The sequence below is a fragment of the Typha angustifolia genome, chromosome 7, assembly GCF_048772165.1.
Source record: "Typha angustifolia cultivar Huaian chromosome 7, ASM4877216v1, whole genome shotgun sequence".
Lineage (NCBI taxonomy): Eukaryota > Viridiplantae > Streptophyta > Magnoliopsida > Poales > Typhaceae > Typha > Typha angustifolia.
Genome location: NC_133245.1, coordinates 16543358 through 16564466, shown reverse-complemented (window position 1 = coordinate 16564466; position 21109 = coordinate 16543358). Strand labels below are relative to the sequence as shown.

The 21109-nt window shown below is 37.7% G+C and overlaps 3 protein-coding genes across 3 annotated transcripts; 2 read left to right on the top strand and 1 right to left on the bottom strand.

The window, feature by feature from the left end:
• Nucleotides 1–4556: 4556 nt before the first annotated feature.
• On the top strand, nt 4557–9761 carry LOC140762675 (putative glucuronosyltransferase PGSIP8). Its single transcript, XM_073100569.1, has 5 exons — nt 4557–5144; nt 6505–6763; nt 7810–8011; nt 8230–8377; nt 8955–9761. The coding sequence occupies exons 1-5, from the start codon at nt 4867–4869 to the stop codon at nt 9496–9498; spliced, it is 1431 nt and encodes a 476-aa protein (XP_072956670.1). The 5' UTR covers nt 4557–4866; the 3' UTR covers nt 9499–9761.
• Nucleotides 9762–10287: 526 nt separating this feature from the next.
• LOC140762674 (asparagine--tRNA ligase, chloroplastic/mitochondrial) lies at nt 10288–19326 on the bottom strand. Its single transcript, XM_073100568.1, has 15 exons — nt 18784–19326; nt 18039–18107; nt 16961–17071; nt 16336–16443; nt 15862–15999; nt 14840–14920; nt 14672–14749; nt 14495–14563; nt 14317–14391; nt 14063–14146; nt 13854–13940; nt 12873–12968; nt 12718–12792; nt 11335–11461; nt 10288–10663 (listed from the first exon to the last, which is right to left on the bottom strand). Exons 1-15 carry the CDS (start codon nt 19201–19203, stop codon nt 10548–10550), a joined length of 1734 nt encoding a protein of 577 aa, XP_072956669.1. The 5' UTR covers nt 19204–19326; the 3' UTR covers nt 10288–10547.
• A 38-nt stretch (nt 19327–19364) lies between these two features.
• On the top strand, nt 19365–20809 carry LOC140762678 (protein TRIGALACTOSYLDIACYLGLYCEROL 1, chloroplastic). Its single transcript, XM_073100571.1, has one exon. The coding sequence runs from the start codon at nt 19498–19500 to the stop codon at nt 20521–20523; it is 1026 nt and encodes a 341-aa protein (XP_072956672.1). The 5' UTR covers nt 19365–19497; the 3' UTR covers nt 20524–20809.
• The last annotated feature ends 300 nt before the right edge of the window (nt 20810–21109 follow it).

Below are 21109 nucleotides of genomic sequence, written 5' to 3'. Positions count from 1 at the left end.
CGTAAGAACAAAGCAAGCCAAGCCTAAATAACCAGAGAAACAAGTTATTAGTAGCCCACAAGTTAAAGATAACCACTAGTTAATACAAAGTTATATAAGTAACTATATATATATCACGAAAACTTTTAAAGTATCATACTTGTCACTGCATCATAGTACCACAACTGCCGTTGAAATAAATTGTGCTCTTTTTAAAATATAACTCCATTAGTTAAATCTATCTGGTCATAATTAGAACGCAAATTTAGATCTTAAAAAATTATTATTATAGTACAACGAAATATATCTTATTTCATAAAAACTTAAAGAAAGAGAGGGTATTTTAGTCACCTAATTTTATATAATAACTTTAATAATTATTTATTAGGAATATTTGATTAAAAAACTAATTATAATAGTGAATGAAAAAAGAGTTCAAAAAATTTCAGTGGCAATTAAAATATTTATACAAAATATGGTGCCAATTACGATATTTTGAAACCTTTTTTTGAGTGATAATTACGTTGAAAAACAAATCCAATTATATAACAGCCACGAGGCCAGTGATAGCACACCAACGTGATGGCCTCCATTGTCGGCAACGGCTTCTACGCTCTAAACAAGAAATCGTAATCTAATCTACGGGACTACGAGGGCTTGGTCTTTGCTCGTGCCTCCTGTGTCAGCGTGCATTACTCCACTCCACGCCTCCCCCCCCCCCCCCCCCTTCTTTATTCTCTACATTTCTACATTAACCCCTCCTTTTCCCTTTATCTCCAATTCGACCCTCTATTTCAAAACCATAATGCTAGCTCCAAAACAAAGAGATCCGGATACGTCCCTCTCAAACTTTTCTCTCCTTTTTATCCCCATCCACCCTTTTCCTTCTTCTTCTTCTTCATGCTTTTCTCCATCTACACTCTTGTTTATATTCCTGTCATGACGAAAGAAAACAAAAAAAGCTTTATTCCAACCCTAAAAGAACGGTAAGTAGGGTTAAACAAGCCGAGAAAAAGGACGAGGAGAAAGTTAAAAAGTTAGACGAGAATCCCATCTCGATGCAACAAAAAGCAACCTGCGGTTTCTCCATGCAAATTTCGTGACTTACCCTAAACTATTACTCTTTTTCACGTATCTTTTCTAAATTTATTTTTCTAATATATAGACTCACTTAACTATTAAAAATATCTTAACCTCGTAGATGAAATAACTAAAAATGTCAAAATTCCTCTTCGCAAGATAAGGATGTTTCGGTAACTAAATTTTCTCTATAAGAATAAACAAATTATATAGCTGCTTATGTAGATTGCAGTTGTTTTTGAGACATTTTCAATAGTATATATTGACAATTAACATTTATAGGCTTAATTAGGCTTGCCAATTTGCTAGCTAATCCAAAGCCAAATCAACCTCACAATGACAATGATAATATCCTAATGAAGAGGACCTCCATAGAAATAGACAAAGTGGAGAGAAATTTAAATTAATATTGCCATGCTCGTGAGATTATAATAATTAGTCTGCCACCAATCTTAAATATTCATCTAATTACTCTGGCATTGCATGGCAAGTTGGCTATCCAAACCTGCATCTTCCCCAGACTAACGCTTTCCTAGATACCTACTAATATAGATAAGAATTAGTTGCATCTAATTGTTGACTTCCAGGGTGCATCTTTCATTAATCATCAAATTTATCACCTGCAAATGAAGTTTTATTTTTTCCTATAATAAAAGATTAACTGGTTTTTGACTAAGATTATTAGTTGACAGATGCTTAATAGCATCCAATTAAGATGGCTGACGTAGCTAATTTAGTGTAATATATCATGCCTTTATTTCTCTATATGAATAGAGATCTAGTTGGAAGAATACTGAGATGAGTGCACTTAATTATTAGAATTCATTGTATGTTGTCTTCCTCAATGTGACAAGAGAAATTCTTATAAAAATGTGATAAAAGGAGATCTATGAGGAGAGATTGAAAGCATTTTAAAAACTAAGTGCATAAGATTATCTTTTTAAGGATAATTTTATGTGCATATCTTATCTTAAGTATTAGTTAAATATCTGTGTAAGTCTAGTCATATTTTATTATTTGGTTGTAAAATATGAATAGAACTCTAATAAATATGGTTAATGAAGCCATTTTAAGACACAGACTAAATTGTGATCATGATTGTGTGAACTTAATTGCACCCTTCACCTGATATCACATATAACTCATTTTATGTAAAATTTAATCAAAAAAATATGTAAATAAGTATTTAATTATAAAATATTTTAAAAACTCTAATAAATATACTTATGCATGCCACATATATTAGATTGGAAATTAATTTCAAATTGTGTTTAAACAAACTCAGCTGGACCAAATCCCTACTCATACATGATATAGAGTTTTAAACTAATTAATAATATAAAATGGTAGGAGAGCCAGTCACATTGTATGGAAAGGCGTGCTAAGCCCTAATGTGCATTAATTAATTTTAGGTTTATTGGCCATCTAGCACATTTATACAAAGTTTGTTCTAGCTCAATCTAAATTAGCAAAAATCCTTTATAAAACAATACAAATATTATTGGCATGCACTCCTCTATACTCTACAGTGATAGGAACATAAGGTGGGAAGCAAAGGAGATCAGGATTCCACCACCTACCAATGCCAATGCCAATGCCAATGCCAATGCCAATTGCCAATGCCAATGCCATTGCACCAAGAATTCAAAGCCAAGAGGCAGAGGTGGACTCGTTGGTGGTGATATTTATACTGACCTCAAATTAAATATAGCATCTCTTTTTCATGTGGACCACTAACTTAGGGCCAAGTTTCCACGTCAACATATTCCGAGGAATAGTCTCGGCATGTGGACTTAGATGCTTGTAGTGAAAATCTACTATTATTATTTTCAGATAACTTATATCTATCTATACGTGTATGAACTATGTGGATTTCGATTCAATGTTTTCCTTTACATTCTTTGGTTAGCTAAATGTCTTTGTTCTAGTCTTTTAGGCACATAACATATCAAATGATTAATTGCATTTCAAGGTACTTTATAGGAACTGGAAGAAGCGTTACACTGTTGATATTAAGAACTATAATAATGGCTAACCTTTTCATACGTCGCAATCCTTTGGAATAGTATTCAACCTAAGGCTATACTTTCATTTTAGTATCTTCTCTTATAACTTTCAGTTGGACCATTTTGGATTTCTACGTTGGATTCCATTAACCTGTAAGTGTAAGTAGACTATGACAATTTATGAAATAGAAATAGGTTTTTTTTTTCTTTCAAATAAAGTTTTATTATTATGTAATTAAATAACAACTTAACTTATTCTTATCTATTAATTTATCATTCTCATTTTCTTATTTCATACAACCTGAACTTGAAAACACGATCAAGAAATAGACTTTGACTTAAAAGAATTCCATACAACACAAACAAAGATCAGAGGGAGAAAACCAAGTTCACATTTTTTTTAATGCATTTTAATATCGTTAAAAGATGACACAAATGGAAGGTAAAACTTTCAAACTTTATTAATAATCGAGTTTTTATTTTATTTTTTATTTTATGTGTGTATACCTTTAAATAAACTCTTACATGCTTCTATGCCATTTTAATTTAATATTTGTTATTTATCATTCAAAACATATATTATATATGCCTTCTAGTAACTTCTGGATCAAGGTTGAATAATTTAATATAAAAGGACAAAAAATTTCCTAAGTGACATAATTGAAAACTACAATAATTATTTTTTCACTTTTAAATTATTTAAATTTAAAGGTTAGTTAACTCTAAAGAGCTATTTATCATAAAAAAAAAGTTTTAAAAGTAATCATGTAAACAATATAAATATCAACTTCTCTATATATATAAGTAAATAAGTAAATTTATAAGATGACACCTTATATCTCACCGATGTATTAATCATAATCTTTCGCTACAAAACTCTATACATTTTATATTTTGAAAGCAAGTAACCAAAAATCTGGCATCACTAGTTCATTCTTCACTAACCTAATCGTCAACATTAAAACTAGCACGAAAGCAACCATGTTAATTAAAATTCATCTAGGTAAATTAATTGGAATGAGTAGGAATTCAATTAATTATGTTCTCTTACGCTTCTTCTTCTTTCTATTTTACTCATTAAAATTTAAATCAATTAGATTTCACCAATTTGGGTATTTTAAATAGAGGGTAATCAAACTTATGAATTAAGCCAAAATAGGAGCAATCACACTGTCCATTTGCTTTAATTTCGAGTCCAAGATTCGGAAAAAAGTTAGAAGGTATCTTATAGATTTGGTATTCTGCTTTACGATATATGGATCGAGGTGTGTTGAGTTGAATTGAATATATGTTAAGAGTCTAATAAGTTAAATTAGTATAATTTAGCTGATAATATTTTAATAATCTTTTTAATATAATTAATTTACATAGAACTCGATATAAGATTAGCATAAATATTAAAATATATGGTGATAAATATAGATTTTTTAATATTAATATATAAAAAGAATACAATAGTATAGAATACAATAAATGGTATAGAATACAAAGCCGCTTCCTCTTTCTTTGCTGTACCCTTCTTGTTAAAAAGACAACAAAGACGCGCACTTCGCCTCTTTCTCTCACTAGAAATCTGTCACCGGTTCTTTCTCTCTGTACACGCACATCCCACCGGAGCTCCGGCAATGGAGTTCGGGAGGAGGATGAGGAGGTAGAGGTGAGAGTCGTCTCTGAGCCGTCGCTGAGATCTGGGTAATGGGGGAGGAAGAGTTGCGCCAGAGAGCAAGATCCGATCTGTACTAGCCCCAAACTAGGGTTTATTACCCAGTTATATCGTTGGGTTGCCTCGGAGTCGCGAGTGATGGAGTTGGGAAGCAGGGGAAGGCGGGGAGGCCTCTCGCGGTGGGCGGCAGCGGTGGTGGCGATGGTGGTGGTCGCGGCGATGGCAGCGGAGGCGGCGGAGGGGGAGGGAAGAAGGCGGCACGCGTATGCGGCGATGATGTACATGGGGACTCCGCGGGATTACGAGTTCTACGTCGCCACTCGTGTGATGATGAGATCTCTCGCGAATCTTGGCGTCGATGCCGACCGCGTCGTCATCGCCTCCGTCGACGTCCCAATCCGATGGGTCCAAACACTGTACGTTTATTTATCTCCGTTATCTTATCCTTCACTCCGTTAGCTTATTCCTTGAAAATATCGAAAATCTAATGACCTGGGACTTGGAAATTTGACGTTTTTATTCTGCTCTGCCGGTGCGGAGTGCGATGTGCAATCTTTAGTCTGCCAATTATTGCCCACTAATGGCCGACGGAGCTAGGGGAATGATGCAAACTTTTCTTCTCCCTCATTGCTTGGGGGTTGGGGGGTTAATTTTGAGGAAGGAGGAGAAGAAGCGGACCAGACTAACTAGTAGATACTTAGATACCGCCATGGATGTATTCTCTTGCGTTTCCGAAAATACCCTTTCCCGTGGCCTGCGATTTCTGGGGGGGGTGTTATTGTCTTTTGCGTTGTTGACTTTCTGTATTTGGGATGATGAAGGATGAAGGACGAAGAGTTGAAGAAGATGATGGATGTCCACTTCCAAAGTCCGAAACTTTTGACAATTTCATAACAATTTGCAAATTAGTAGACGTGGTTTTATGTCAAAGAAAGAAGAAAGTAAAAGAGAAAACAAAGAAATTAAACTAGACCTTAGCTTCTTTCTTCTGAGATTGTCTTCTATATTTCTAAATTAACAATAAATAACCACTCAGAGATGGGGACTTTGTTGAGCTCTTTGATTTCGTTAGACTTCTAGTATTTGGTTAGAGATCTATATGAGTTAGAAGAGATGATTAGACTGCATCATGGAATTTTACTGGGTTATATGAAATCTAATTATATATGTCAAATCAGTTGTTCTTATAAAACTTATAGAAAATTTAGGTCGGTTGGGAAAACTATTAAGACAAGTACTGACTAGCGTCTATGAATTTTTTTTAAAAAATGAAATCTACAGGTACTATAAAATAAAACTTTCATTTTGTATTCTAATAAGGATCAAAAGTGGGTCCCCTCTCTAAGGTTTCCACTTGTGATAATTTAGAGAGTTTCTCCTCTAAGTAGACCCTGTGAGGCATACATTGTATCACAATCTAGTTGTTGGTTTTCTAATGCCTGCTATGTGATATTTGGTATTTGTCTTTGAAGACCTGCTGGCTGTCACAGGTTACTGTATATACAAAGTTATTTCTTAATGCATTATCTGATTATGCCATAAATTAATTAAGGCAGAGAGTTTGTTTGACCGGCAGTATGACTAGCCAAAGGATGGATTAGCTGACTAGGTAGCTAGTACACACATGGATAATCTAAGAAGATGATTTCCCGCTTAATTTAGCTTAGATTCTTTAGAATGGGATGGACATGTATAATGATTGGACTAGCTTGCTAAACTACTGCAGTACGATTATTGAGTGCTCATTCATTTAAATGTTCTTTTAATCACAAACAGGAAAGAGGAGGATGGGGTGAAGGTGGTTTCAGTGGCGAACTTGAAGAACCCATATGAGAATCAAGGCAACTTCAATGCTCGGTTCAAGCTGACTCTAAACAAGCTTTATGCGTGGAGCTTGGTGGCATATGATCGAGTTGTTATGCTGGACTCTGACAACCTTTTCATCCAAAAAACTGATGAGCTCTTCCAGTGTGGTCAATTCTGTGCTGTCTTCATCAATCCGTGCATCTTCCACACTGGCCTCTTTGTCCTTCAGGTATTATCAATTATTCTCTCGTAGTCTCTTTATCACAAACAAATTTGATCTCTGATGTGCTGCAAATGTTCCTTTCAATTGCTTTCTTCTTTCTAGAATGTTTTTCACTACGGATAATTTTGGAGTCCCTGAAGTAGTCTTGCATCACCACTTACCAGATATAAAATAATGTCTTCTGTTCATCAGTTGAATTGGAGTTCTGCATATTCCATTAGATGGATGTATATATGAGCTGCGATGTTCTGACAGTAAGGATCGCTTTCATGGAAATGCACACTGTCAATACATCAGCCGGTCTTGTAAAGAGTTATTAGTGCGCGAGCTATATATAATTAGATTGGGTCATTGAGTTGCAGTCATACCATAAATGATTACATGCAACCAGCATGGACAAATTTTGTGGGGTCTTTGGAGGGGTTGAGGATAGAGTTTTATTTTTCATTTCCATTGTAGTAGGCAAGAGCTATAACAACTTATGATGCAGTTGATTCGGTAACAATATAGCATACCAATTTGCGATTTGGTGGGGTCAGAAAATGCGCAGATCAGGCAAACGCTCCTGCTCCGCTTTAGACTAAGAGTGTGTTTAGGTCTGACTCCATTATAGGGCAATCTACAGTTTCTTTTTGCTGGATTGCTTAAGTCTCAACAAAAAAAATTGATTTTAGTCAATTGAACATGATTTGTTCATGAGTACTGTGAGTAAAAGTATGGCAGATCCCACCTGGGCTAGATTCACGGAAATTTTCAATTTTCTCAATTCTCAGAGCCAAAATGACACTGCAGCCAATTTGGCCTGTCCTTACTATGTAATCTTGCCAGCATAAATCTTAAAATGCACCTTTCCTTCAGAATAGTTATTTTCTGCATGTTTGTTTTGCAGAAAATTACTTTTATGAAGTGCCTCCAACAGTTAGATATTGTTTTAAAGATTTCTTCCCAACTTTTCTTCCCTTTACTTTTAGATCATAGAAACATGCAAACATTGCAAAGCATAAAAAGAGAATTCTATTTCTAATTCTCTCTGTATGCCTTCTGGTTTGCAGCCTTCAATGGATGTCTTTAAGAACATGCTTCATGAGCTGGAGATTGTACGGGAGAACCCAGATGGTGCAGATCAGGGCTTTTTAACTAGCTACTTTCCTGAATTGCTTGATCAGCCAATGTTTCATCCACCTGCCAATGGTACCAAACTCGATGGCACCTATCGGCTTCCTCTTGGTTATCAGATGGATGCTTCTTACTACTGTGAGTACAGTATTCCTTTCTTTTCTTATGGTCACTATCTTTTTCATCCATGTGGTTGTTGGTTTTAAAGGTCTCTTTTGATTAATCATTATACGTACCTTGTTTTATGGAGAGCTGCTATGACAATGAGTTAATTTTTCTTGATTTCACACAAGAGGGAAATGTTCCTGTTGGGATTATTATATGAAGATATCTTATTTGTTTTTATCTAATTGCAGATCTTAAGCTTCGTTGGAGCATTCCCTGTGGACCAAATAGTGTAATAACATTTCCAAGCGCACCGTGGTTTAAACCATGGTATTGGTGGTCTTGGCCTGTTCTGCCTTTAGGCCTTTCATGGCATGAGCAACGTCGAAAGCATCTTGGGTAAGTAAACATGGATATGCTTGACCGTGACCTTCAGTATCCATCGACTCCTAACTCAGCATCTTAGTTTGAAACTCTATAGGAAAAAAAATCATAACAAGTTAAAATAAGCACCAAATAATTCATAAAAGGTCCCTTTCTAACAGTTACACAGTAAGCCAGTATGTTTATTTGACAAGTGGACAAAAATGAAGTGGTTTGCTGAGCTGTGGATGTTGCTGTATTTTTTGTTTTGAGATATATATTGAGTAATCAGATTACTGGTCTCAAACATATCATGAGATAGACAGTGGGATTCATACATTTTACAATGATAACAAGGGTTACGATTATACTTATAGTTTACAAAGATATGAGGATAGAATGTACCATGTATTAACATACCAGCTACTGTTGCTATCATGGTGAGGGTAAATAATCACTGGGTCACATTTTGAAGTTATGCTTTATTGTTATTTAGAACTGAGGTCTTACATGTGCATTCAGAATCACATTTGACATGCTTTACTACATTTGAGAACTGAGATCTGCTCTCTCTTGTTTCCTAACCTTTCCCTGGGGAAATTGTTGTGGACAGGTATGGATCTGAGCTACCAGTGATCCTAATCCAGTCAATGCTGTACATGGGAGTCATAGCGGTTACCCGACTTGCACGACCTAGCTTATCAAAACTGTGCTATAACAGGCGTCCCGAGAAGGACACTGCCTTCTTACACAGCATGCTCAAGGTAGCAGCATTATGGTCTATGCTAGCTGCTTATACTGTTCCCTTCTTCCTCATACCCCGGACAGTGCATCCACTTCTAGGCTGGTCTCTTTATCTGCTTGGTTCATCAGCTCTTGCTTCCATTGTGATCAATGTCTTCCTGCTCCCACCACTTGCAGTCCTCACTGCATGGCTGGAAATTGCGGGTGCACTCTTTGTGTTGGCATTCCCTTGGTACTCAAATGGTGTTATCAGAGCCTTGGCATTATTTGCTTATTCAGTTTGTGCCGCGCCATTCTTGTGGGCATCCCTGGCGAAGATAATGGCCTCCTTGCAAATCCTTATTGAAAGAGAGGCATTCTTTCCGAGACTGGGAGAATGCACACAAACACCTGAGTTCAACAAGTTGTACTGAGTCAGCATGGGTATCCTGCCAAGGTGTGGTTTAAGTGCTAATCTCACAATGCTCCAACGATTTTGTCTGCTCAGGTGTGCCATCCTGTAACATCATGCATTGTAGTTATCCTATCAGGTGAATCGAACTGCTAAGAATCGGGATGGTGTTAATTCCGACAGGGAGTGAAACGAACTACATTTGGTTTACCAAGGAACTTGATGTTTCTTGTTATTCATTTTATTTATTCCTCAAGAATGCGAAGCTTCCTAATTTAAAATGCATCCTCATCTAGGCTCCGATTCATTGAAGGACTGCCCTTATAAACTGCTTTACATGCTGATCTAGATCGACATTGATTCTAGCCCCTTTCTGATTCTGGATAACTTCATATCATGCCTGTCAATAACCTAATGTTACTCTAATAGTGCGGGAAGTTTTTGTCTACTTCATCACGAAATCGGCATAAACAACTACAGTTTTCAGACACAACGTTAGCTTGCAGATCCTTGATTTTATTCGGTGATAGTTTTGCTCTGCCCTCACCCTGATCATCAATATCGTTCAACCTTTTGCATCCAGTCATTGTAATTTTCAGTCACAAAACTACGACAAAACAGAAGTTCCAATAATTAAGGCCAAATTAGGAAAGAAACGTTCTTAAGCTGTTAGGCTAGCTGAATGTACGTCTTCTGATGCATGCAAATATTCAAGCAATGTATAAGAGGTATGCTTGAACAATGTGTCAATAGACAATCTTAGAAACATGAGATGCTTGGATTCTTACATCTCAGGAAGATTACCAAGAAATGTCAAGAAAAGCTTAATTCATTGTCAAATTTACAGAAAAAAGTTCGGTCATAATGCAATGAAATGTACATGTATAGTTTCATCCAGAAAGCCAGGAATCATCTGTACCATCCTGTTTCGGCAATTTGGGGAGTAGCTGATGACAAGCTTATAACATCTATAACATAAGTTACAAAGGCGAAAAATCAATGACCGAACTACTAAGACGTACACCTCTAGATTGCATGAATGCATAAGAATGGATTTTCATAGTCCCTCTGTTAAAAGTCAGCAGAACCAGGACTTCGAGGGAAAGGAATTGCATCCCTTATATTATCTATCCCAGTAGCAAACTGTACAAGTCTTTCGAACCCCAAGCCAAATCCAGCATGAGGAACTGAAAACAGACACAAAACAGCAAAAGTTCATCATACATTCTGTTCTTAATCAGCTCAGAGTAGGGTGATAAAGCTATACAGTACGGAGAGGCAAGTTCCCTCAAGTAATGGGTCCAACCAATTAAATTTATCTTGAGTATGCAACAACAGCTGTTTGCATTTAAACTTAATAAACCATCATATAACTCAACTATATGTGCTTATTGCTGCTTCCAAACCTACATATGTAGCACATGCTTGCATACATACAGACCAAAAATTTGTTATTTGATTGAACAACTACCATAACACACTTTGGGTGATTCTCTAATAGGTTTTCTCTTGTATAGAATGCATGCTCATTACATTTCATCTGTCTTGTTGAAGTTTCTATTTGAAGTTAATAAAATCTCCCTCTATCATGGAGGTTTAATTAAATAAGATATCTGAAGAATCTCACTCCTTGACACATTCTATGGTCCTAAGCAGGAGGAAACAAAGAATCTCCTACAGAAATCAAGTCCTTCCCTTTTCTTTTAATACTACGAAACTGACAAGACACTGGAGACAATTTTCGTAATTGGCATGGAAATACTTCATAACTTCAATAAGAATATATATATATATCTTGAAGAGAAAATGCATGAGAAAAGGTTAGCCTTGCAATTTACAGAAGTGTGAGAGCTCTAACCTGACCCAAAACGTCGAAGATCAAGGTACCACCAGTAGCTATCCTTGTTGAGATTCAACTCCTCCAATCGACCTTCTAAATGTTCAAGGCGCTCTTCTCTTTGGCTTCCACCTATAAGCTCACCAACCTGGATTACAATTAAATGTTATTCTGAATCTAAATCAAAAGGCTAATAGCATGCATCCATAAGAGCAAGATTCAGTTGCTTAAGGAGCTATAGAGGAACTGTGGTCTGCATGTCTAGTGCAAGCAAAATCATTAGTATTAACATTGTTTTTGAGAGGTCATGACAACCAAAAGTGCCTGTCATAGTATCTTCACTCTACCCGCTACATGATGTGCTTTAGCCACCTTGAAGGCTTTCCATAAGTGCCATGGTAAGCCAATATAAGCTAATTAGTCCACTATATAAACAGCCAATAATTAGCTACCATCAGCTCCAAAGAGATAACTGCAGGTGATCCTCTCATATGCAAGTCTATATTTTTCCCAGACATAAGTTCTGATTGGTGTTACAATTGTAAATAATGCTTATTTAAACTTTTAAAATTCAGACTCATTATTCATTCAACATGATGCTGGTGATGAAAATGACTAATATTTTGGAGGATGGCCTGGTGTCATAGACTTAAGGGCCCTGCCCTGGCAGCCACTGTACTAAGCGCAGTTAGTTCCCTTTCTGCTATATGCTCACAACCGGCCACATTTTTAGCACCGATGACCACAACCTTGAAACTTGAAAGTTGATAAAAGCAAGCACAATAGCATCACAACTTTAAATGAGTTGAAAGTTGAAACCTTGAACTTTAACTAGACATAGAATGGATATATCTATGCCACAGCCTTTACAGTCAACGAATTGCAACTAAGTTGGATTTATGTCTCTAGCATGAACACAGATCCTGATACCGGTCGACATACTAATTTGGCACTAGTCACTGTTTAAAATGTCCTAAATACTGTTTGACTAAACATCTTGGATATTTGCTAAATGAAAACATGTTAGTAAATCCGGTATCTGATCGTCTTCAACATTCACCATCCTATCCTTTATGTTTCCTCCGGGTAGTAATGGGATGAGGAGAAAGATGGTTGGAGAGGAGTAGAGGGACAGCAGTTCATCTGATGAAGATAAGATGATAAGAATAGAGGGATAGAAATTAGAAAAATGATATTGTTGGAACTTGGAAGCACTTCTAGAGACGGTTGGATCAAGGAATAAGAATAGGCTAGAAAGAAATGGAGGAAAGCTTGGTCGTACAAAGTCACCTGCATTGCTAGAGATGGGATGAGCATGTTTATGAGTTTGCATGAGCATGTCTGCAGCACAAAATTAAGTGCAATGGAGAAAAAGCTCTTTCTTTTTTCCTTTCTGCTACTTACCCTAGGAACCAGCAAATCCATAGCAGCCACTGTCTTGTTATCATCATTCTGCCGCATATAGAAAGCCTTGATTTCCTAAAAGAAGAGCATATGTATTGAGGAAAACACAATAGTATCATCTTGACACAACTAGAAAAGATAAGTGCACAGCATACCTTTGGATAATCTCTGATTATTACAGGGCGTCCACCAAAAGCAACTTCTGTAATGTATCTTTCATGTTCACTTTGCAAATCCAATCCCCACTTTACCTATAAATATTGAAGCAATTCTGTCAGATTTCTGTTCTTCCACTCTATCCTGTTCCCTCCTCTTTTTCTATGCAAGATAGGTCACTCATGAATTCAATAAACATTATATGATCGTTGACTTGCATTATCTGGAAGAGGCTCATTTTATTAAGTGAACAAATATACAGAGGGGTCTTGTAATTGAGTTTGTCAACAGTAGTGTGGCTTCTTGATAAAAGAGATTAACATAGCTTTGAATTGTAACAAATGAATCTCCACATGCAAAAAGTTTTTCTGAATATGAAAGCTTACATCATGTTGATATAGAGCTTACTTCTGGGCAGAAGTATCAACAAGACAAATGAAACTATATTTTTCACAGTTAAATGCCAGCCAAATCAATTGTCTAGATTGTAGAAAGAGGATTAATCATGTTCATTTGTTCGAGACAAACTAATTGCAAGTATACATCAAGTAATGTCCAATGGTTGCTTATTCTGCTTATGTTCAGTCAAAGTTGTAAATGGAGTTTGGGTGGCGTACTAATGACCAATTAACATCACAATTAAGAATCAAGCCATCAGACTACAAGTAGGAAGTACAATATTGCGAGAGTTGCAAAAGGAGATCATCTTAGACAAGTACGGATCTATATTTTTTTCAAATTTCACCAACAGTAAACAAATACTTCAAGATTTTATGACCAATGAAAATCTCATTCTTCTCTCCATTAAGATGCCTCTAAATCTTCAGTACCAAGACAATGTTCCATCTTGTTAAAGGATAAGAATGGACATGAAAGAAATCATGGATAAGTCTGTAAAAATAAATCATGTTACAACATGTTATTGTCTTACCTATTATTTAAATAACAAACCAAAACAAGTTATGAGAAATATGCATTACCGGGAACTCAAATTTCCTTTTTGACCTGAGAAGTAGCTCGACAGCATCAGAGTATGTCAATTGTACAAATTTTTTCTCAACAACATCCTGGTGACAGTAGAAATAATTCACATCATATAAGTCCCATAAGTTGCAGAGATGCTGCACCATTGGAGAGGAGTCAAAGAAACTAATTGAGGTCAACAACGGAAAAGGAATAAAAACCGTACACTTAATCTATCTATAATTCCTTTCTCAATCCATGTATTAAAGAAGTTCATGTCTTCTTTACAATTTTCTAGAACATATTTAACCTGCAAGATGGAAGAAACATCAGACCAGTTAAGCTCACTAGGAAATGAAAAGCTAACAAAGAGACCTTTCCTTACCCAAATAGAGACAAAAAAAATAAAAGAAGGAAAAGAGGTTATTGTATAGACAGAAAAAATTAAACAGACGCAGATAGATGGAAGAGGAAACCTACTACATACTGGAGATAGGCAGTCGCACAGGCCATGTCATCGTTCAGATCCGCGAAGGCAAGCTCAGGTTCAATCATCTTTGCACAGGATAGCAAGTATGAGAGATGTATTTCAAAGTTTTCAAAAAGAAGAATATGATGCTTGATCGATGAACTAAAAGAAGTGCAAGCATCCATGTACCCAAAATTCAGCCAAATGTCTTGAGGTGTTTGAGTTTTCAGCCCTAAATGTAGGACCAAAAGTGTATACCTGGAGACAGTATCAACTTTCACAAAATGAATTTAAGATTATTCAAAATTGTTCAATATGAAATATGTTGTGCGTTTTGTGCAGATCTAGGAGAGAAGGAAAACATACATCAGATAGAGCAGATGCATATGTTTCGGCATTCAGTTGGCCAGACACTGTCAAGAATGCAGGTTTCCCAAAAAAGTCCTACCAGAAGAGAAATTTACCTAAGGGACCTCGAAAGAAATTAAGAGCAAAGCACTTAGAACAGATGAACCAATTAGAGAGTAAGCTCACCTGTGACCAATCAACTGCTCCTTCCTTAGTAGTAGGAATTGTATGGACAGGGCAATCATTGCCTTCATGAGTATTAGGAATCTGTCAATTACACAAAATTAGAGGGACCACCAAAAGATGGCATAGACAACATGAAATGGTCCACAAATATTAAAAAAGAAAGCTTCCAATCTTCGTCACTAAGAGTCAAGACAAAATCTAAGGAAAAACGAAGACAAGACGCCGTCTCAAACTGAACAGCGTGGTATTTGTCGGCCTACTTCGACTGGTACAAGAAACCTAGATTATAACAATCACGTCAAAATCATTTTTTCCTGTCAAATTTAATTACCTACAATATATTCCAATACACCAAATTTACTGGTATCACTTCCACACATAACACCATGATTCTTGTCATGGGCTTTCAATCTAGGGTGTCATCATATACCTTAATCTATATATAAAGAAAATCAATATATAAAAGGAAAATAGTGTAAAGGCAATTTTATAGTTGGTAATCCATCACTATCACTTATGTTTATCATAAATGTCTAGATGCCCTGTATTTTGCAGGTCAATACTTAATAGTTAACCAGTCATTACCACGAGTAGATGAATTATTCTTGACTTTTTAAAAGTTAAATGTCATGATTAGAAACTTGATTTTGTTGATCCTCAGTGTAGATGCCTAATTATGCAAATTTATAAAAACAAAAAGTGCCAAACATTAGTAAACGATAAATGTATTTTAGACCATAAAATGGTGAGAGAATTTCAAAAAAGAAGTTTCAAGAGTAGATTTTGCCAAGTCACAATCACATGGTTCAAGTAAGTTCAATCAACTAAATATATATCATCTCATAGAGACCTTTTCATTCCTCAAAAGAGTACTAAAGTATCTGATGATGAATACCTGAACTAGTTTAGGTGTTGAGATGGGTCGAAACAATTAAAATGACCATAAAGCCCTACTGATAAATAATTAAGCTTATATTCTTTAAATGTTGACTCAATACAAAAGAACATGAAAAATTACCTACCAAAGTAGTCACACAAAATTGCTCCCCTGCTCCCTCACAATCTGAAGCAGTGATTATTGGGCTTGAGATCCAAACAAATCCATTTTCTTGAAAAAAATTGTGCGTTGCATATGCCAATGCATTCCTGACTCTTGTAACCTAAACAAGCAGTTACAGTACAATGTTAGAATTTTGTACTGATCAGATTTATCAAAGTTGTCTAATAAGTAGCGAAGGAGAGATAAAAAAAGATAACCGCCTCTATCAATGCATAAAAAAATGAACAAGAAATAATAGCATTTGACCAAAAATGATACACAATCCAAAGAAATCCAACAATCTTTAAAGGGATCGGTCTCATACATTAAACATTTATGAATAATGCTCTTTTAGGGTAAATCCAGCTAGACATAACAACAAGGGACTTTAAATGTGGCTATCCTGCAACTGAAAATCACTCCACAAAAACATAATTTACAAAGGATAAGATCATACTGAACCAAATGTATTTGTTCGAGGTCGAAGATGGGCTATGGTTCTCAAAAATTCTCTAGTTGCTCTCTTCTTTTGTATAGGATATGTCGAGGGGTCACTTTTTCCAATCTGTGAGAAAAAGGAAAACACAAAAATGTAAGAGAGCTATCAAAACATGAAAACAAACTTAAGAATAATATTCATGTGTCAGCATTACGTGCATCGATAGATGTCACTAGGCATATATATATATAAAGTGTGTGTGCGTGGGCGGGTGTGGGTGTGGGTGTTTGAGTTTTGTGTCTGTGCGCGCTCTGGGGAGGGTGTGGTGATTTATTTATTTTCTTTGCTTAAGTATATTTATACTTTGAAGAGAAGTAGAGAACCACAAATCATTAATCAGAAGTTATTATATTTCTCATTCTTCTAGACTATTTATTATCATGCCTATGGCATTGCTCAAACACATACACACAGTGCCCCTCTGATGAATAGAATGTCCATATGATGCTTGAAAGGAACATTTATTCTGTTCCCTGTATACAACACCACTATTTAAACTGGGAAATGGGTAGATAATCCTTCTACTGGAGATAACAGAAGAGAAGTTTAATGAAGAAAACTCAAGCTGAAGTGAGTTCATTACCATGACAAGTCTTGCTACCCTCAGCTCGACTTTCTGCTTTGTTCCTTGACTGCTTACAACAACTCCCTCTACTAGTATTGATGCACCGACGGTAACAGCTCCTGATTCCACCTGATAACAAAGCCAGTTGAAAGCTTGACTAATGGAAAAAATGAATTTGCTGAAGAAGTTCAGTGTCAGCATTCACTAGAGGTTAGCTTAGTTAGCATATAGTTTGTAAAAGTAGAGTACAGTTGAATCTTGGTAGGAAAGACTATCACACAGAACTATTCATAGTCTCATACACCTTTAAACCATGTGAACCATACTAGATCTACAATTTTCTAGGAGAAAGATGGGACAATTGAGCAGAAACCTTTGGTTTATGGAATGAGATAGATGAATAGTAGGAAAGAGGACTTTTAAAATATATAGTCAAATCAATAATTAAAATTACAATTTATTTTATCTATAGAATAATTTGAATAGTGTTTCTAAACTAAGTAGGGGTTATTTGATGTTTGCTTTGTAATCTAAAATAATATTCCCCAACATAAAATAGAGAAATTTATAGCACACCCATGTAGAGGGATTTTTCCGCACTTTTCTGCCGTATAGAAAAAAATAATCCTGAAGCAAATGGGGGAGTTCAGATTTGGATGAATTGGCTAGAATATAAAAATGTGGGTTGGCTCTACAAGGACTATGTGGATAAAACAAGATAACTGAATGCCAATTTATATAAATGGAAATATAAATGCAACCAATTCTAGGCTTCAAGCACAATAGGGACAAGTTGAGATATAAGCATAACAATGTACTGTGCTTTAAAGACTAGTATCAGTAAAGTTGCAATTGGCCATTATTACGGTTGTCATGATCAAAAACATTTACAGGAAATCATTCGACCAAAACAATCTACAAACACATAGGATATGTTTTTCTGATGAATTCTGCAATATGAATAATAATTAGACTTAATTTTGCCTAATATATTCTAGAGAAAATGAAAGAAGGTGGCCTTAGGTTGAAGCACGTAACTGACATGACGATACAGTTCAACAAATAAAAATAGAGTATATAGAGAAAAGATTAATACCTGGTCATAGCCTTCACCATCAGAGTTCATCACGCATTGCATATTGGATAGACATGAACCATCATTCACCTACATATATATATGTAGAGAGAGAGAGGTAAACGATCCTTAGTGAGTGAATAATTGTAGCAGCATTTTCATCAAATATTAGTTAGTGAATAATTGTAGCCAATCTCTGTAAAGGTCATTACCTTTACAGAGATTGGCTACCCCCAAATAGTTGGGGACAATAGGCTTCTTGTTAAAAATGTAATATTAATGTACAGGACATAAGTACTATATTATCACAATCTTCAACCAATGCAACCCAATAGAAGATATTATCATATAATTCGGGCTAAGGAATAGTCTTACCATAGTTATCATCAATATTATAGTGCAAAGAAGTTGGTTTTCATAACTGAAGAATATCATTTCAAATCAAAGAATTGCTCGATCATTAACTCTATCATGAACAAAATGAAAGAACGCGATAATTCTCTTCTCAAATGGTCCCAAAGGAAGATTCAATCCGGATGTCGTTGCTTTTCTTCCACTAGGGCGACCCTAGAAAGCCCATTATAGCATTCTTGAAAGTTTTGTTAGATACAGTTCATTCCAATCCTATTATCCTACGGGCTATATATCCTGTTTCTGAAAAAGGAATTCAGGAAAACACTTCAGTAACCTAATAGGAAAACACCAACATTTCATGTTGCAATGCAGAAGAAGAAATCGATTGCAAGAACCTAAGATTATTCCTAACCTCGATGAAGGTAACGCTGCTTTGCACACGACAAGTCCGAACCCAACCCCTGACGACGAGCTCCTTTCCGACCCAATCCAAACCCTCGTCGGGCCCGCCCTTCACGTCCACAATCCTTACCCTCTTCCGGAACTCTCCAACGCTCTCGACAGCCCCCGGAACCGCCTTCTCGCAGGCCTCAGCGTCGGCCGAGAGCGTCCCGCTGCAGAAAACCCTAAATCTTTGTGAGGAGGAGGGGAGAGGAGGGTGGTGGAGGAATGGAAGGAGAGGAGAAGGAGATGGATATGGGAGTGGTGGGAAGGTGCGTCTAAGGTTCCGGGGACAACGGGGGAGGAGGAGGCGTGTGGCGTAGCGTCGGCGGAGGAGGGAGGAAGTGGCCGGGAGGAGAGAGGTAGCGGCGGCAGCGGCTGCCGCCATCATCGTGTTGTATGGCGTGAGGAGCGAATTCTATCTTTGGCTACTGGTCCTCACTTGGTTTCTTTATACGACCGAGCCTGATCCCGTCTATGGCTGGTCCGGGTTCAAGAACCTCTACTATTCTGCTTAAGTGCTAACCAAATAAAAAGAGCTTAGGGGTCAATATGTAATTTGACCTTATTCTTTCCTCCGCCGCCTCGCCGACGCAATTCCCAGTGCTATGTCAGTGTCGTCCAATCTCCGAACTCGATTGAGCTCGAGCTTTTGAAGGCAATCAAGCGAAAGGCCAAATCTCCCATGGAAGCCACAGCCACTTCCTCCCTCCTCCTCCCCCACTCCCTCTCCTCTTCCTTCTCCCCATTCCTAAACCCTAACCTTTGCTTCTTCCCAAGAAGAAGACCAAGGACCCCTCCTGTCTCTTCTACCTCTAATGGTCGCCTCCCCGTCCTCCGCCTCTCCCTCTCCGATTCCAACTCCATCACTAACAATAGCCCCATCCCCATCCCCACCCCTTCCCCTCAACCCCAACCCCTCTTCTCCAACTGGACCCCACCCCGCCCCTTGTGGCGCGGCCTCACCGCCCTCGTCCTCGCCGGACAAGTCTTCCAGCGATCCCTCTCCGGCCGTCTCCACCGCCGCAACACTCTGCAGCAATTGCAGCGCGTCGGCCCCTCCTCCTCCGGCGTGGCCCTACTCACCGCCGCCTTCGTCGGCATGGCCTTCACCATCCAATTCGTTCGCGAGTTCACCCGCCTCGGACTCCACCGCTCCGTTGGCGGCGTCCTCGCTCTCGCCCTCTCCCGCGAGCTTAGCCCAGTCGTCACCGCCGTCGTCGCCGCCGGGCGCGTCGGCTCTGCCTTCGCCGCGGAGCTTGGGACTATGCAGGTGTCCGAGCAGACCGACACGCTTCGCGTGCTCGGCGCGCACCCAGTGGATTACCTCGTCACGCCCCGTGTCGTCGCCTGCGTCCTGGCTCTTCCAGTCCTCACCCTCCTCTCCTTCGCCGTCGGGCTGGCATCCAGCGCCCTGCTCGCCGATACCGTGTTTGGTGTCAGCATTAATATAATTCTTGATTCTGCTCGGCGTGCACTCCGGCCGTGGGATATCTTGAGTGCCATGATCAAGTCGCAGGTTTTTGGGGGGATAATTGCGATTGTTAGCTGCGCTTGGGGGGTTACCACCCTCGGCGGGGCGAAGGGGGTCGGGGAGTCGACTACCTCGGCGGTGGTTATCTCGCTTGTTAGTATCTTTATCGCGGATTTTGCGCTGTCTTACTTGTTCTTCCAGGGAGCAGGGGATTCGCTCAAGTCTGCCATGGGGTAGTTAAGTTCTTGTTGTCGATGCTCTTCTTCAAATTTTGTCCCTTTCCATCTTGGAGGCGGTCACGATGATGGGTGCTCGGAGAAATTAGTAATTCTTCCTTTGTAAGGGAAGGGTAAGAATCTACTTTTCATCTATATTCTTGGTATGCATAATCTTAATTTTTGTTGTTCGATTGTGTTATGAATGAAGATTAAAGAGAATGTGCCTTACTGTTTCCTGATTGGAAGACTTTGTAGTGGAAACTCTCTTGTAAATTACTCATGTCTTATAATGAAGTTTTTGCTCATATTTGTGGTTCATGGACATTGTGGTTCAACGTCACTTGTTGTGATAGTCGTTTCTAGGTCCAACTATAACTGATTTGCCATGATTATGCTGAAGGGAGGCATTTTTGGGGTTTTTGTTTGGTAAAAATTGTTACTCATTGTATGTTCAAATGTCATATAATCAAGGTGTATGAATGGCTTTGTAATCAGCAAGAGTATAACAAGCTCCTCCTATCTTACCTCTTGTAGTCTCATGCAAATTTTGAATTGTTAAAACAAGTTCTATTTTCACCTTAAAGTTATGTCCAAGTTCCTCTTCT

Coding starts and splice junctions, on each gene's coding strand:
- LOC140762675 (XM_073100569.1), top strand. CDS start 4,867: ATGGAGTTGGGAAGCAGGGGAAGGCGGGGAGGCCTCTCGCGGTGGGCG. Junction 6,764..7,809: donor CTGGCCTCTTTGTCCTTCAG/GTATTATCAATT, acceptor TCTGGTTTGCAG/CCTTCAATGGATGTCTTTAA. Junction 8,378..8,954: donor CAACGTCGAAAGCATCTTGG/GTAAGTAAACAT, acceptor TGTTGTGGACAG/GTATGGATCTGAGCTACCAG.
- LOC140762674 (XM_073100568.1), bottom strand. CDS start 19,203: ATGATGGCGGCAGCCGCTGCCGCCGCTACCTCTCTCCTCCCGGCCACT. Junction 14,921..15,861: donor AATTTTGTGTGACTACTTTG/GTAGGTAATTTT, acceptor TGTAATTGACAG/ATTCCTAATACTCATGAAGG. Junction 14,564..14,671: donor ATGCATCTGCTCTATCTGAT/GTATGTTTTCCT, acceptor TACTGTCTCCAG/GTATACACTTTTGGTCCTAC.
- LOC140762678 (XM_073100571.1), top strand. CDS start 19,498: ATGGAAGCCACAGCCACTTCCTCCCTCCTCCTCCCCCACTCCCTCTCC.